General features: G+C 34.6%; 1 protein-coding gene across 7 annotated transcripts in view; it reads right to left on the reverse strand.

Moving 5' to 3' along the window:
• The window catches only part of LOC18429911 (NADH dehydrogenase ubiquinone complex I, assembly factor-like protein (DUF185)), a 41,739-nt gene extending 33,822 nt beyond the window's left edge, over window positions 1-7,917 (reverse strand). For 4 of the 7 annotated variants that reach the window (XR_016057810.1, XR_016057812.1, XR_016057813.1 and 1 more), the window contains exons 1-5: window positions 7,696-7,916; window positions 7,536-7,600; window positions 7,257-7,368; window positions 3,528-3,610; window positions 2,479-2,544 (exon numbers count right to left, since the gene is read on the reverse strand). Coding sequence is in view for 1 of the 7 variants with exons in the window: in XM_020664721.2 (XP_020520380.1) it covers window positions 2,479-2,544; window positions 3,528-3,610; window positions 7,257-7,368; window positions 7,536-7,600; window positions 7,696-7,780 (411 nt within the window). In the remaining 6 variants the exon portion in view is untranslated. The other 3 variants (XM_020664721.2, XM_088869833.1, XM_088869832.1) reach the window with 3 other exon arrangements.
• Window positions 7,918-15,700: the final 7,783 nt, after the last annotated feature.

The raw sequence follows: 15,700 nt of genomic DNA on the forward strand, positions 1-15,700 counted from the left end.
CTATACCGCCTAGGTGCTGGGCAGTCCGCTTTTTGAATCACTACATACAATACGAAAAAAATCATCATAATCATCCAAGCCTTATCCCAATTATTTGGGGTCAGCTACATGAATCCTATTCCTCCATTCTTCTCTATCAAGGGTCATACCCTCAGTAAGACCAAAAGTCGTCAGATCTTTTCTCACTACTTCTATCCATGTCCTTTTGTACCTTTCCCTTGATCGTTTAGAGACTTCTATTTGAACCAAATCGCACCTCCTAGCAAGTGTTGTATTAGGCCTACACTGCATATGGCCAGCCCAGCTAAGGCTATTTTCCTTCATCTTATTGCCTGTTGGAGCCACACCTAAATTATCTCGTATGTATTCATTCCAAATTCTACCCTTTCTTATCTTGCCACTCATCCATCTCAACATCCTGATCTCATACGCTCATCTTATTTATATGTTGTTTCTTGACAGCCCAACATTCCGTCTTATAAAGTATAGTTCGTCTTACAACCATCCTATAAAACTTCCCCTTCAATCTCAATGGTATGCAATGATCACATAAAGCTCCGAATAAACACATCCACTTCGCCCATCCAGCTCTAATTCTATGTAAGACATCTTCATCAATCTCTCCATTCTCCTGGATTATCATCCTTAGATATCGAAAATAATCTTTTTAAGGTATGTCTTGACTATCAATCTCAACTACTTCCTCATTTCTACTCCTGTTATTATTAACCTTGCAATCCATGTATTATGTCTTAGTCCGGCTAAAAACCTTTAGATTCTAGAGTATCCCTCCAACATTCTATCTATGTGTTGACGCTACCTCTAGTCTCATCAATCAAAACTATATCATACGTAAACAACATGCACCACAAGGCCTCATCTTATAGGTGCATGGTTAACTCATCCATAACCAAAACAAAGAGATATGGGCTCAGCGCTGATCCCTGAAGTAGATCCATTGTCACTGAAAACTCACTTGTCTGTCTACCAGTTGCCTGCACGCTAGTTAACGCTCCCTCATATATATCCCTCACTATGTCAATATAGCCTCTGGTTACTTCCTTCTTTTCCAACACCCATCACTATGTTAATATAGCCTCTGGTAACTCCTTTATTTGCCAACACTCATCAAACTAAGTCTCTATGTACTCTATCATATGCTTTCTCTAAATCAATAAAGACCATGTGGACGTCTTTTCCCTTCGCCCTAAACTTCTCAATCAGGTACCTAAGTAGAAAAATGACTTTGATAGTTGACCTCCCTGGCATAAAACTGAACTGATTCTCTAAAACACTCATTTCACGCCTTAGTCGTTGCTGAACCACCCTCTCCCACAGTTCATAGTGTGGCTCATAAGTTTAATCTCTCGATAGTTCATATAATTTTTGCATGTATCTTTTGTTCTTGTAAATAACTATCTGAGTATTTTCTCTTCGTTTGTCTGCATTTTTTTTACTCTCAACACTTTGTTGAATAGCTTGGTAAACCAGCATATGCCAATCTCCCCCAAGCACTTTCAAATCTCTATCAGGATACCATTTGGTCCTAAAGCCTTTCCTATATTCATCTTTCTCAAAGCTTCTTTCAATTCAAGTGTCTTAATCCTACAAATGTAACTATCACCTCTGCCCTTATATATGTCAAATGGTCCTTCTAATAGTGTACCACTATAGTGTTCGTTATTTAATTTTTAAAATAAATTCTTCACCTTTCATTGAACTTGTCATCTTTTACAATAATCATCTAATCCTCGGTTTTAATACATCTAATGTGATCTAGATCCCTACACTTCCTAGCTCTCATTTCTGCTAGCTTGAAGCCATCTTTTCACCTTCTCTTGTCCGCAGTTTATTGTAAAGGTTATCATATGCTATAAGTTTAGCCTTACTATTCTTAGCATTTTTCTTAACATCTTTATATTCTTCTAAGTTTTGATCATTTTTATTACATTGCCAAGCTTTATAACATGATCCTATTTCACTAATAGCCTTCTGAACCTTCTCACTCTACCACCACGTTTCTTTGCTGAAATTCTTTTTCCCTTTAATTTCTCCTAAAAATTCACTGGCCACTTTCTTAATACAGTTGACCATCTCATTCCACATAAAATTAACTTCGTGCTCTAAATTCCATTTTCTTTTTTTTACCAATTTATCCCTAAATAAGTCTATGTTATCTTGTTCCAAACTCCCACCCAGTTCTTGGACACCTATTAGTTTCACTCTTTCTCTTGCATTTCTTTGGGCAGTCATCCATAACCACGAGCATATCCTGGGATAACCTTGCAATCTTTATAATACCAAAAAAATAAAAAATAAAAATAAAAGTTCACCTTTTCTCAAAAGGAATTTCAAAACATTGGATGCCAATGACTACAATGCATAATTACAGAGATATTCTCAAATATGTCAATGCATAATTACAGAGACATTCTTAAATATGCCAATGCACAACTAGGTTAATGAAAGGTTGCTCACTTTTAGAGGAACTGAAAGATTGGCAGTACGCAGTATGGCTTCCGCAATAGCATGGGCATACCAAGGCTGCAAGTAAGGTAAAATCTACTCAGACCTGAATAAAAAATTAGGACAATAGAAAACATCACAGCAAATAGGCATCAAACATGATGATAAGGTAACACACAACTTCTGGAAACCTTAAAGAAGAAAAGGTCATCAGGGATTAGAGTAAGGCCTTCAAATTGATTGACAGAAATAAACCCTAGCAAAGAAACTCTTGAAAGACGGGGACTATTCTAGTACATGGATAATATAAAGTTATTGTTGATCCCAAGTCAAGCAGCAAAATATAGAACCAATAGAGTAACTTTAAAGAATGATCTAAAGGATCGCAATACTTCTTTAGAACATAAATTACATGAAAGCAATATAACTCACGCAATATGTAGGATGCATAACTACCATCAACCGTTGGTCCAAATGGGAATAGAGTTCTAGAAGGCTTGTAACCCTTGTGTATCCAGAAAACAGATGGTGCTAGTGGATGGTGGGGCTGCTCCAGTGCATGAAGACTTCTCACCAAAGTCAAAGAAGGTCATGTGCAATGGAAGTAGACCAGACATTTTTTCTCCTTTTGTAATTTTTCATATTTTCCTGGTGGTATCTTTCTTTCAATCCAGTTGTATTCAGAATTCAAAACATCATTTATAGTTTAAGCAGAGTAGTGAAAAGTCAGTCTGAAGGAACTCCACATTCCATAAGTAATGTGACAGATCTGTAGTATAGAGTCCACCATTCTAAGCTCAAGAGTAGGTCCATAAGTCATCTGTTATATTCAATAGAACTTCTATGTGTTTGCCCATTAGAACTAAGAACATCTCTAAAAACATTTTACAGAACTATGCTTGGTTCTAACTTGAAAATTGAAAAGTACCTTTTGAGTTTGTGCCACAAGATGCCATCTGAATCAAGAATTCTATTTTATTTTTTTAAAAGTTTGAACCAAGAGTTACATAGATTAATCAAGTTGATGCCATAATCAAGCAGATATACTGTAATATCTATACCTTAAAAAGCTCAACTGGGGTAAACCATGCTATGTCGTTTTCCTTGTAAATGTCACTCAGGTACTGCATGTAAGCACTCCTGCCTGAAATATCAAAAGAGCAGAACAGGAACATCAACAGAAACTTGAGCAGGACCATGGTTAGCAATACGTGCATGGCAATATATCATTGAACCAAAAAGTCAGTATTAACTCTGTTTTTGTCCAGAAAACCAAAGTAAAAAAATGGGTTAAAAGGAAAAACAGCATGTCATATAATCATTGAGCGAAAAATGTTACTGGTTAGAATTTGACTAAAAAAGGGAGTGAAAAAAGGGTGTACATGGGAGTGTATGTGAGTACGTAATAGGAGGGTCAATTATTGTACTAACTTTCAGGAAAAAGAAAGAACCTCAGTTGGAAATGTAAACAGTTTAGCAATAAACCACTTTAACACCTACTTGGTGCTTGAAGGGAGATATATCCAATTGCAAATTGACAAATATAACAACAAAGAATAAATTTAAAACAATATTTAAGATTTTTCTTCAGAATTTCTTTTATAAAATGATATAATAAGGTACAGTTTCATTGTTTTCAAGAATTGAGATTTTGAAACTATTATAAAAATCATGTCTCTTAAAAAAATTTCCAAAAAATTGGAGTACATTTTATAAAAGTAGCATTTTACATGGAGTCTTGCTAACTATGGGTAAGACAACACACATGCATGCACGCACACACATGCACGCACACGCACACGCACACGCACACGCACACGCACACGCACACGCACACACACATGCACATGCACGCGCATGCACACACACACATGCATGAATGCAGCACACACAAACATGCACACACACATGCATACACACACGCACACACAAGTGCACGCACATAGGCATGCAGGACCACACACATGTGGGGAAGTATGCACGCACACATGCACGTACACACAGCACACACACCCCTATATGTTGCTAGGTCACGAATGTGCCTATCTGCTTCAAACATGCGCATCTTGTGTCTGACATTGGTCCTCATAAAGTAGAGTGCAGGACATGATGCGCCGCACAAGTTTGTATAAATGCCTTCATGTGCATATATAGCTTTGTATACAACACACGCACACACACACACACACAATTACTTTTTAACTTCTAATAATAAAATTAACTAAAAAAGGACGTGTGTCCCCAGTATTGCAGACATGGCATCTAGAGTTAGCGACATACGTGTTTAAGTGACAAGCAGGTCTATCTAGAGTTATGGACATGTATGTCTACTGAAGACACACCAAGAGGCACGCGTCTGAAACATGTGTCGATGATGAACAATGACATGTCTGACAACAATTCTTTTAAAGACACGCCATATACATGTATGAGTTGTGTCTCATGGCATATCTGATGTGTTGAGACACATGACCACATAAGACGCACCAAAATGTGCCCAACACGCATATCACTCCAACACACACGTGCACACATTTTATCGAGGAGTGATATCCCTTCCTTCCATCCGCTAGCATTTTCTTTTAAGCGTCACTACAAAACTTAAATGTCTGATCTTCTCCTAGAGGGGAAACATTTTTACATTGGTTAACCTTTCAATTTTGGATGTGTTAGATTATGACTAAAGAGTGATTGCATGGTCTTATTCTACATATTATGCAGTTCTATACATAGGAGGGCAGGATTACTTAACACCTGTAAAAGCAAGCATTTCAATTTTGTAACCTCTAGACGTGTACACAAGCCAAGATCACAATTGTTTAATTGAATGAAGATTATGTTTCCTTGTAACTATGAAAATTGATAGCATTGTCCCATCCCATCTTTTCTTTCCTCCTTGTTCATTTTCCCTCTATATACTCAGCAGTGTTGGTGCATGCCCTTTTCAGTAAAATATCTAAGAGTATTTGTGGCTGCATTTCATTTAGCGAAACAATCAGAAAGGACTGACAGATTTTATCAATTAACACATCAGGTACTTTCATATGCAAGCACGCTAGTTCCTCACTTTTCAGATGAGTAGATTACGGAGGCAAACCCTGTAAAATGCAGCAACTTATTCATTTTTTATGCTTAAATGTGTGTTCTTGACTTACGGCCATCTAGAAATTGAGAAATCAAGTTCCCGAGGATGCACTTCCTTTTTACGAGAAAGCAAAATCAAGTATCTTTATGAGAAAGCACAAATCAACTAATCACATAATGAACTAAGTCGAGCTTTCTCAGAGAGAAGGCTCCACCTTTGGGACCCTCGTGACTTAAAGGTCTCTATAAACAGGTGGATGCACACAAATGCTTCTAATAAGCTCATGGCAAAGCTCAAAGGCTCCATGCTAATATTCATCCTCAAAAATAGGAAAAAAGGAAGCTATGATAAGAAACTCTATCCTTATGAAAGGATTTGGTTTGAATGGAATAAATAGGTCTCAACAGTGAGACGAAAAAAGTTATTTATCAAAACAAAATGCTGAAATGACAAGCATAACAATGAAAATAACAATAAAGGACCATCCGGATACTGTAGGATGAGAGATCTTCCTAGTATTCTATTTCATTTCTTTTGTAATCAAAGCTTTTGTGCAACCATGCTCATATTTGGTTTGTGCCGTATTCTTCCCAAAGACCTGGCCATTGATTGGTTTAAGGTCATAATGACCCCTTAGTCAAATAAGACTTTAGAACACTTCACTTTGACATCTTCCTAGTTGTCTGAAGCCTCACTCCATTAAAAACTTTTAGGCAAATGAGGAATGCAGTTAAAACAAACATTTAAAGTTAATCTAATGAGGCATTGAACGAGAGGCGTCCCGATATATGTCCAAAATGAAGTTATCTATGGTACACAGGCACCAATATGTTTCATTACTAGTGGGTCGACCAAAAGGAAGGAAAGTTGATGGACTGAGAACCTATCAGTGCCCCTTAGACTTCTAGTCATGCCTTGTTTTATCTCATTTGATGTATTGTCGAGCCTCCAAGGAATAAACAGGTTCCATCTCATCAGAGCCTTACTTATGTTGAGGGCAATACATGAAGGTCATTCACTTAATTAGAGCAACTTCAGATAACGGTAAACCTATAACCCCCTCGATCATAACGATGATAATATGCATTTCCCATGCTAGTTCAAATCTCCCATCTCACTAAAGAAGCAAATAAAGTGACTTCGAAGCTGGCAAGCTCTGGGTGCGCAAAATGGAGGCTATTCTCATGCCCATTCATTGATACATAATTTCACCACCTACCACGAAGAAACCTATAACCCCCTCTTCAGATAACGGTAAACCTATAACCCCCTCGATCATAACGATGATAATATGCATTTCCCATGCTAGTTCAAATCTCCCATCTCACTAAAGAAGTAAATAAAGTGACTTCGAAGCTGGCAAGCTCTGGGTGCGCAAAATGGAGGCTATTCTCATGCCCATTCATTGATACATAATTTCACCACCTACCACGAAGAAACATTATTTGGAGGACATGTTTCTTCTGAATGTCGGTTCAAAGGAGAGCAAACGAGAGAGAGAGAGAGAGAGTTTCAAAGCTAATTCATTGGCCTTTTATAAAATAATGCAAACCAGTAATTTCCAAAGCAACCATCCTAATGGAAGTTATATATTCTCAGAGAAATAAACAAAATAATAATAACATTATGAAATAATTTGTAGTTCTTTCAGAAACAAAAAAATCCCAAATTTGCAGGAAAATTTTAAATTCAATCTCGTGTATACCTTCAAGCTGGTTGAACTTGATGCTTTTGGGGAGAAACCCCACAGAACCAGACCTTGTAGAGAAATATCCATAGTTTGGGTCGTATAAAGCAGAGCGAATGAAGTCCCTGACCTGAACCAACGTCCTCAAAATCATCAATTCTCAGTCTATGAAAGGGCAAGAATAAGAAGACGGTGAAAGAAAAGAGAGAGAGAGAGAGAGAGACAGAGAGAGAGAGAGAGAGAGAGAATGAGAAGAAGAAATCATATTAAAAGATGGGGTTGAGAAGAAAAGCTCACTAAAACGGGTTTCTCTCCTGTTTCAGTAGAGAAGGGGGCAGGGCATTGATGTTTGAAGGGAAGGACTGCAAAAACCAGTAGAAGTAAGTGAGCGAGCGGGATCAAGTAAGAGAGAGAAAATAATGAAGGGTGAAGTGTGTTAAGGGACGAGAACTTGTGCCTTTGGCTTTGCGATATAAATAAATCAGATGATTTAGAGAGCGAGCGTTGGCCATTGAGGAGCTCTCGCCAGTTAGCCAGGCCATGGGAGGGAGTATGGAACTATGACTACTAATTCTGGAAGACGATTTCCATCTGAAACCCCGCGATTTTCAATCTGGATTTTCGATCTGGATGGGAATCGTTCAGAACCAAACTGGTTCAGATATGGTTTGTTGTAGCAATACGGGCTTGGCAATAAATACATTTTAAAATGTAATTTGATTCTAATTTTTAGAGAATGCATAATCTTTAAAATGGAAATGATGAATATGAAAAAATAATATTTATATTAAAAAGACATTTAGACTACTAGTTACAATTGTTTTTAGATGGACCACCTATGTGCATCCATCTATAAGATGGATGCTTTATACCTCTGGACCGCGTATTATAAAAATAAGGTCCAACCCACATGAAACAATTTTCCTAATATGAATCTTGAGCCTGATTTCCCTCTAAAATCCCTCTTTACATAATTTTTTTCTTTTTTTATGCTTATTTAATATTTTTTTAGATATCTAATAAACTCCAACATACAAACGTCTATTTTAATTTTGGGTTATGTTAGGTTGCTCACATTATAGTACATTTTATAATTATACTCAACAAATTTTTTATACTTATATACTCTTATTTGATAATATAACATTTTTTTAATAAGGATATTTTTTGTCATTAGGAGGGATCTGACATCATTCACAACGTGACATCACTTGTGAAATGTTTCATACGCAAAGCTAAGGCCTAAATTTATTGAATACAGTTATAAAACACCTTAACATACCCTCTGATTTTTATTTTATTTCTTAATAGTTTATGGATCACCAATTTAGACCGATGCAAATTAATCCATATCATCAACATATCCAACGATTTGAATTAGTCGGTGAATGATCCAATCTACGGATCTAAGTTTTATAATACATGTTTCTATAATGAGATGAATGATGCACTGAATATCGGAAGGAAATTTGGTTCGAGTGTTAAACAATAGAGACATTTTTATTTGACTCTATATGAGAGAGTTTGAAATAATTAGACATTAATCTTTGTACAGGCCCATAAGGTGTTTTATAAAAAGAGATAATTTTACAATTTTAGAAGAAGGGAGAGAGGACTTCTTTTCCCTTTTATGAACTCGCTATTAATTATTTAACCGTTGGTATTCATCATTGTGAAATATGATTAAACGTACTTTATAATGTAAAAAATACACTTCCAATTCTAAAGACTTGAACACCATTTTATTTTCTAGCCAAATTGTAATTTCAGCCTATTTAAAAATTTTTCGCCAGCAATTTGACAAAAAAAGAAAAGAAGGAAAATATCGTATAGACCTTTAATTCCCCATCTTATTTCACGTTAGACCCTCATTCTATTTTTCTTTCAAGCGGCATAAAAAAACCCTCAAGTATTTTACGGTACCCCTCATCTCTTTCTCCCATGTTTATTCACTTTTAGTCAGAAAAACTACCTCCAACAAATTGTTTTATTCTATCTCAATCCAAAAACTTTTTTAATCCTATTTTGTACTTTTTTAAAAAAAATTTGAATTGAGATGAAATAAAACAATTTGTTGGGGTTAGTTTTTATGGCCAAAAGTGAATAAACGTGGGAGAAAAAAGATGAGGGGGTATGGTGAAATGCTTAAGGGTTTTTTTATACCGCTTGAAAGAAAATAGGAGGGTCTACCGTGAAATATGAATTAGGAGCCCATACAAAATTTTCCCAAAAAATATAGTTTGATCTGCATATGTGAATTAATTCTTAATTACAATTGGGCTTCCAAATTGAATTTTTGCAAAAGTACAATTTGTTTTGCAAAAAATTTCATTTCAAAAAACATATTTTGCAAAAAAGAAATAGTTTGGCTCTCTCCCCACTAACATTTTCACTATGGCTACCGTCACTGCATCACATCACCACCCACCATCACATCACAAAATAATAATTTATAGAAGCATCTACAAAACGCCTATAGGTGAAGTTCTACAGTACTTCACCTATACATCATCACCATCCAAAGTTCATCATACGGTCACAGTTTTTTATAGTATTTTAATTTTTATAATTTTGTACTATTCGGATTTATCTAAAATTTGTGACGAGTGTATATGTATGACCAAGTCGCATCAAAATAAAATATTAAAAAAATAATAGTCATAAAATAAAATGATGAACTTACCCCTGAAACTTTATAAAAGTATTTTACGTAATTTTTATCATTCGAATTATTTTTTTTATATTTTATTAATGTGCTACCACAATTATCTGGCATGACTTTATAATGGTGATCAAAGCAGCACTCTTAAATCAAGGAAAAAAAATCGATGTTTGGACTTTACATGGAATTAAATAAGTAAAGATGATAATATTGATATTGTGGGTTCTTAAATTAGGTTAACAATAGTGTATAATTGGGAGAGTACATTGTAACCCAGATGTGGCATGATTATGTGAATGGCTTCTTCTTTCTTTTTTTTACGTTTTTTTTGGGTAATTCAGTGGGAAAGACAGACCTTGCCCCTTTTTTTAATAGATTAGGGAGTTAATATATTATATAAATATTTATTATTATTTTTTGGGTAGTTCAGTGTGGAAGACAGGCCCCTACCCGTTTTTTTAATAGATTAGGGAGTTAATAGATTATGCCCTTGGTTAAAGTGGTGTATTTGGTATATATATGTCTTATAATTGTCTAGTTGTCTTATACTTTGTTTTTTATTGCATACTACTTTTCATCAAAAAATTTGGTGTGTGCCATTTTAACTAATGTATAAGGCGATCTAATGAAATGAATGAAGATATAGGATAAAGGGCTCTAATTATATAGGTGATTCTAATGAGATATTGTGTCATGATGTAAGATCTAATGAAATGAATGAAGATATAGGATAAAGGGCTCTAATTTTATAGGTGATTCTACTAAGATATTGTGTGTCATGATGTAAGGTTGGAAATATTGGATGGTGAAGTGGGGGCTACAAGTAAATCCCTTTGTAAGTGGTATATAAAAACAAATTGAAGATAAATCTTTACGCGATTAGGCACATCAACGTGTTACTTGGAGATGATATTTAGTCGCGACTGATGACAATCATTGTGCATAAGGTTGCCTAAGTAAATTTGTGTTTAAAAACTTGAAACAGAAGATCAAACATTTATCTTGACGGTTTAGTGTAGGAAGGAAACAACATGACTTCACAGGAGCAGAGTTGCCTTTCTTTTAAAGAGGAAAAATGAGTTAGAAAATAAAAGATAGTATGTACAATGCTATAGTTTGGATAATAGATAATGTGACTTTTCATGTCTGATCATTCGATGCCTTGTAGCTGTTCATTTCAAGTGCATTAAGACGTTATGTTTCTTGATTCTTTAATAGTCATTAAACTTTTGTTAATTCTATCTGCTTTGTAAAATATTTAATTAATAGTTGCAGTGGTTCAAAATGATTCATGGCACACCAAACATCACATGTGTGTCGGTCGTCGCACAAATGTGTCACCCAACGTGTGACTACATAGCCCATCAAGAATTATCGATTCTTGATGTTGGTCTCTCGTCACTTGAAACATAAGTGACGTGAGACACGACATACTAAGTTGCGATACTCACGTCGGTCAACGTGCATGATTCGCAACAAGGGAACTATTTAAAGGCACCTATAAGAGCATGAAATATAAATTGCATCTCAAACCCCCTGGTGTGTGTTCACATCGCAAGTTTCACATGCTCCCCACAAGCTTTCTCTCCCCTTGTTTCCACCAACACAATATAAGCTACGTTCCTCAACGCAGGACAATAGCCTATATCTTCACAACAACAAACTTTCAAAAAATTATGGTCATGAATAGATATTATTTTGAAATAACAGCTAGTATTTATCTAATAGCAAAAATACCAACAATAACTTTATTTTTCTACTATTCTTTTATATTAATTTGCATTAATATTACCATTACTTGATTTTTAAAACATTATTACTAATGGTAATAAACTTTCCTTATGTACTACTAAATATTCAGGATACACAAGGGCTATTGGAAAAATTGGCTTGTTATATATATCATGAGAAAAATGCCAATGAGCACATGAGAATGATGGAACATCTTACCATTCTCTTGATCTTCAAGGGGGCATCCTATGTTGTTTTCATTCTCATTAAAAATCAGAGGAACATCTTCATAATTGTTCAAGAAGAATGTGAATCAAAACAAACTTTTAGTCCCAATTATAAGAAGCAGACTACTTGTTTGTATCATTGTATTTTATAACTATAATCGTAGTTTAATTATCCTATGAAAGATTGGTGATTAATTTTTCTTTTCATCTTTATTAATGTTTACATTTGATTTATATATAGCATTTAGTGAGGTACAAAAGGAATTGCTTAAGCATGTCTCAATATCCACTTATGGATAGGTATGAGAAATTAAACAATAATATCAGTACATTATAATGCAAAACTGTAACAATTATATTTTTTTTGTTTATGCAATTTTAACTATTCAATTTGTTAGACATATTGTAGAGGACCAATGAATTTAAATTCTCCTTCATTAAGCAAATATCATTTTTAATAAAAACTTCAATGAACTGTTAAAATTAACTAATTTAAAGATTTCCAAGGCTCCAGAATCTCATGTTCACTGAAATAAGAGATTCAACACTCCCTAGGATTTCAACCAAGCTATCAAAATAGAACGGTAGATGATACACTACTAAGTCACCAATGATGGACGGTAGAGATGCATTGTAGTTAATGATGGTAGGCAGTCCTTACTATCTATCTTTTGTAGTTGAAAATATACATTATATATGCAAGAATAGCATTTGAGGGGTCATAATCAAGGGGTTACAATTAACATCAAATACTTCATTTTGTTTATTTTCACTTCATTCAAATACCCCCTCAAAAACCATTTAAAAAAAAAGAAAAAACCCAAATTACCTTACAACAATAGGAATATTTTAGTTATTGGGCTCACCCAAGAACCCGAACCAAATGGCTGGAGTACCTTTGCTTGCGTCAAATTACTAAAAAGGCCAACGAAGGATAATTTGGATATTTTTTAAGATATTTTTCACGAAAGTACCTGAGTGGAATGAAAATTGAAAATTAATCAATTTAATATTAATCAAGATATTTTGATCTCTTTGATGAATTTGTAAAGGGTTTGGACCCATCGCATAATATTTTTCTCATTATTTACCTCAGTCTACACCATTTTTTCCAACCAAATGTCATGGCAAATAATACTTTCCCATTAGCTTATAATATATCCACCAAGATTAAAGGCACATTTAGTAATAACAATCTCAGATTCTCTATAACTTAAAAGTTATGGTCCCGTCATCATCATCATCATCAAAGCTTTTTTTCAATTAGGCACTGGTTATTCAAGATTCTCAACCCCAAACAAGGATAACGTGGATATTTTTTAATTTTTCACGAAAGTACTTGAGTGAAATAAAAATTGAAATATAATCAATTTAATATTACATAGGATCTTTTGACCTCCTTAACAAATTTGTAAAAAGGTTTTGACCCATTGCATACTATTTTTCTTATTAGATACCCCAATATTTACTCCAATTTTTTCGATAATGGCAAATAGTTCTTTCTCATCTAGTTATAATATCATATGAATGCCAAGCCGAATCCCAACCCCGAGAATGTTCCACCAAGATTAAAGGCACGTTTAGTAATAGGAATCTTGATTTCCCTATAACTTAGAAGTTATGGTTCCATCATTATCGTCAAAGCCTTTTCCCAACTAATTGGAGTTGGCTATAGAAATCATAATCTGCCATCTACTCTATTAAGGACTATACTCTTATTGAGGTTGTAAGTCCCCATGTCTTTTCTCACTAGTTCTAACCACGTCATGTTGGGTCTACCCCTTGCCTTTTTTTAGCCTTTCACTTGAACTAACTCGCACCTCCTAACATGTATTGTACTGGTCTGTATTACACATGCTTAACCCACCTAAGTCTACTCTCTCTTATCTTATCGTCTAGTGGTGCCACACCTATTTTTTTTTCAAATGCACTCATTTTCTGTCCCATTTTGTCTTGCCACTCATCCGTCTCAACATCTTCTTCTTCGCTACACTAATTTTATGGATATATTGTTTATTGACTGCCTAGCATTCTGCCCCATTGAGCAAAGCTGGTCTCACAGTTGTTCTATACAATTTGTTATTCAGCTTCATTGGTATGCGATGATCACATAAATTTCGGTTGCATGTCTCAACTTCACCCTCCCAACGTTAATTTTATATGTGACATACCCCAATCTCTCCATTTTACTGGATTATCAACCCAAGATGTCGAAATTGCGCTCATTTTGATATTTTCTTATTGTCAATCTTAACTACTTCTTGATATCTACTCCCATTATTATTAATCCTGCATTTTATATACTTTGTCTTAGTCATGTTAATTTTAAAAGTATTAAGTTCCAGAGCATCCTTCGAAAGTTTTAACTTTGTGTTGATGTCGTTTCGAGTCTCATTAATCAAAATTATATCATATAGGAACAACATGCGCTATTGTACCTTATTAAGACTTCTATAACTAAGACAAAAGAGGTATGTGCTTAAGCTATGGTTCCATAAAAGTTGAAATTCTTAATATGTGAATGTTTTAAAATACTTGTTTAATGATTTATTTGAAAGTTGTTACACATAGAAAACAAGTTTCAAAAAGATTTTACAAAGTTTTACATAGAGTAGCCTGTACTAGGGGAGAGATTGCAAAGACAGAGGAAGGGGAAGTGACACATATGGATATAGATGACTTAGGGAGAGAAAAGATGAGGTTAAAAAGTAAAAGAAGTTGGAGGGACAAAGGGCACGATTAGAGAGAGCGCTTAGTCGTAGAAAGGCGACATTTAGAGAGATAAATGACACATTTAAAGAATAATGCAGTTGGAAAGAAGAAAGGTTCACATTAAAAGAGAAAGAGGATTTAAAAAGGGGGAGAATGACACATCTATAGAGAGAAAAGACTATTAAAAAGATAAATTGAGAAAGCAGTCAGAAAAAGTTAGAGAAAAATTTATAGTGAGAGCGGGTTTACAGAAAGAGAAATGGTACGACTAGAGAGAGAAATGACATGATTAAAGATAGTTAGAGAGACATAGCACAAATTGGGAAAAGAGTTAGAGAGAAAAAGGTTTTCCCATGAAAGAGAAAGTGCACACTTGGAGAGATAGGACTCCATTAGAAGGAGGAGTTTGAGAGAGAAAACACAAAAACCCAATGTTTTAAAATGCGGCAATTCTTGATCTAGATGGGGAATCGGTAAAAAACTGAATTGGTTTTAAGATGGTATAGGTCCTAATTCGGCTCCCCACTAAAAACCCCTTTTATATTTTATTATTATTTTTTAAGTTAATTTTTCCTAACATTATCTAATGTTTTATAGGTCCCCCCAAATACCCATTATATTACTAATCCTAATTGCTGATCCAGCACTTCAACATGGATCTATGGGGCAAGCGATCCACCCCAACGATCCAAGTTTTGGAATAATGCAAATAACATAGACAAAATATACAAATTTTGTGAACACATGTACGTGAGCTTCTTTGAAAAATAGAAGCTATGGTTTCCCATTAAGAAAAGTATACAATGAGATCAATACAAAGTGGTCACAATTAATCATGACAATTGAATGTGGAATTGGATAGCGGCCTTTATTCCATTGACCAAATTCAAACTTAAAAAGAAATTTTTACAAACTTTATGATACACCCAAGCTATGAGATTTTACATTGAATAGTTATACATAATTGTGACCACTTTGAATACATTATTTGGAGAAAAAAAAAAAAAAAAGATATTTTACATTGGATAGTTGTACATAATTGTGACCATCTTGAATACATTATTTGGAAAAAAAAAAAAAAAAAAATTCTCACGAGCTAATTTCGTGAGCTCTTCAACAACCACGCTCGA

Source organism: Amborella trichopoda, chromosome 6 (genome assembly GCF_054954075.1).
Source record: "Amborella trichopoda isolate Santa Cruz 75 chromosome 6, AtrichopodaSantaCruz75HAP2 v2.0, whole genome shotgun sequence".
NCBI lineage: Eukaryota > Viridiplantae > Streptophyta > Magnoliopsida > Amborellales > Amborellaceae > Amborella > Amborella trichopoda.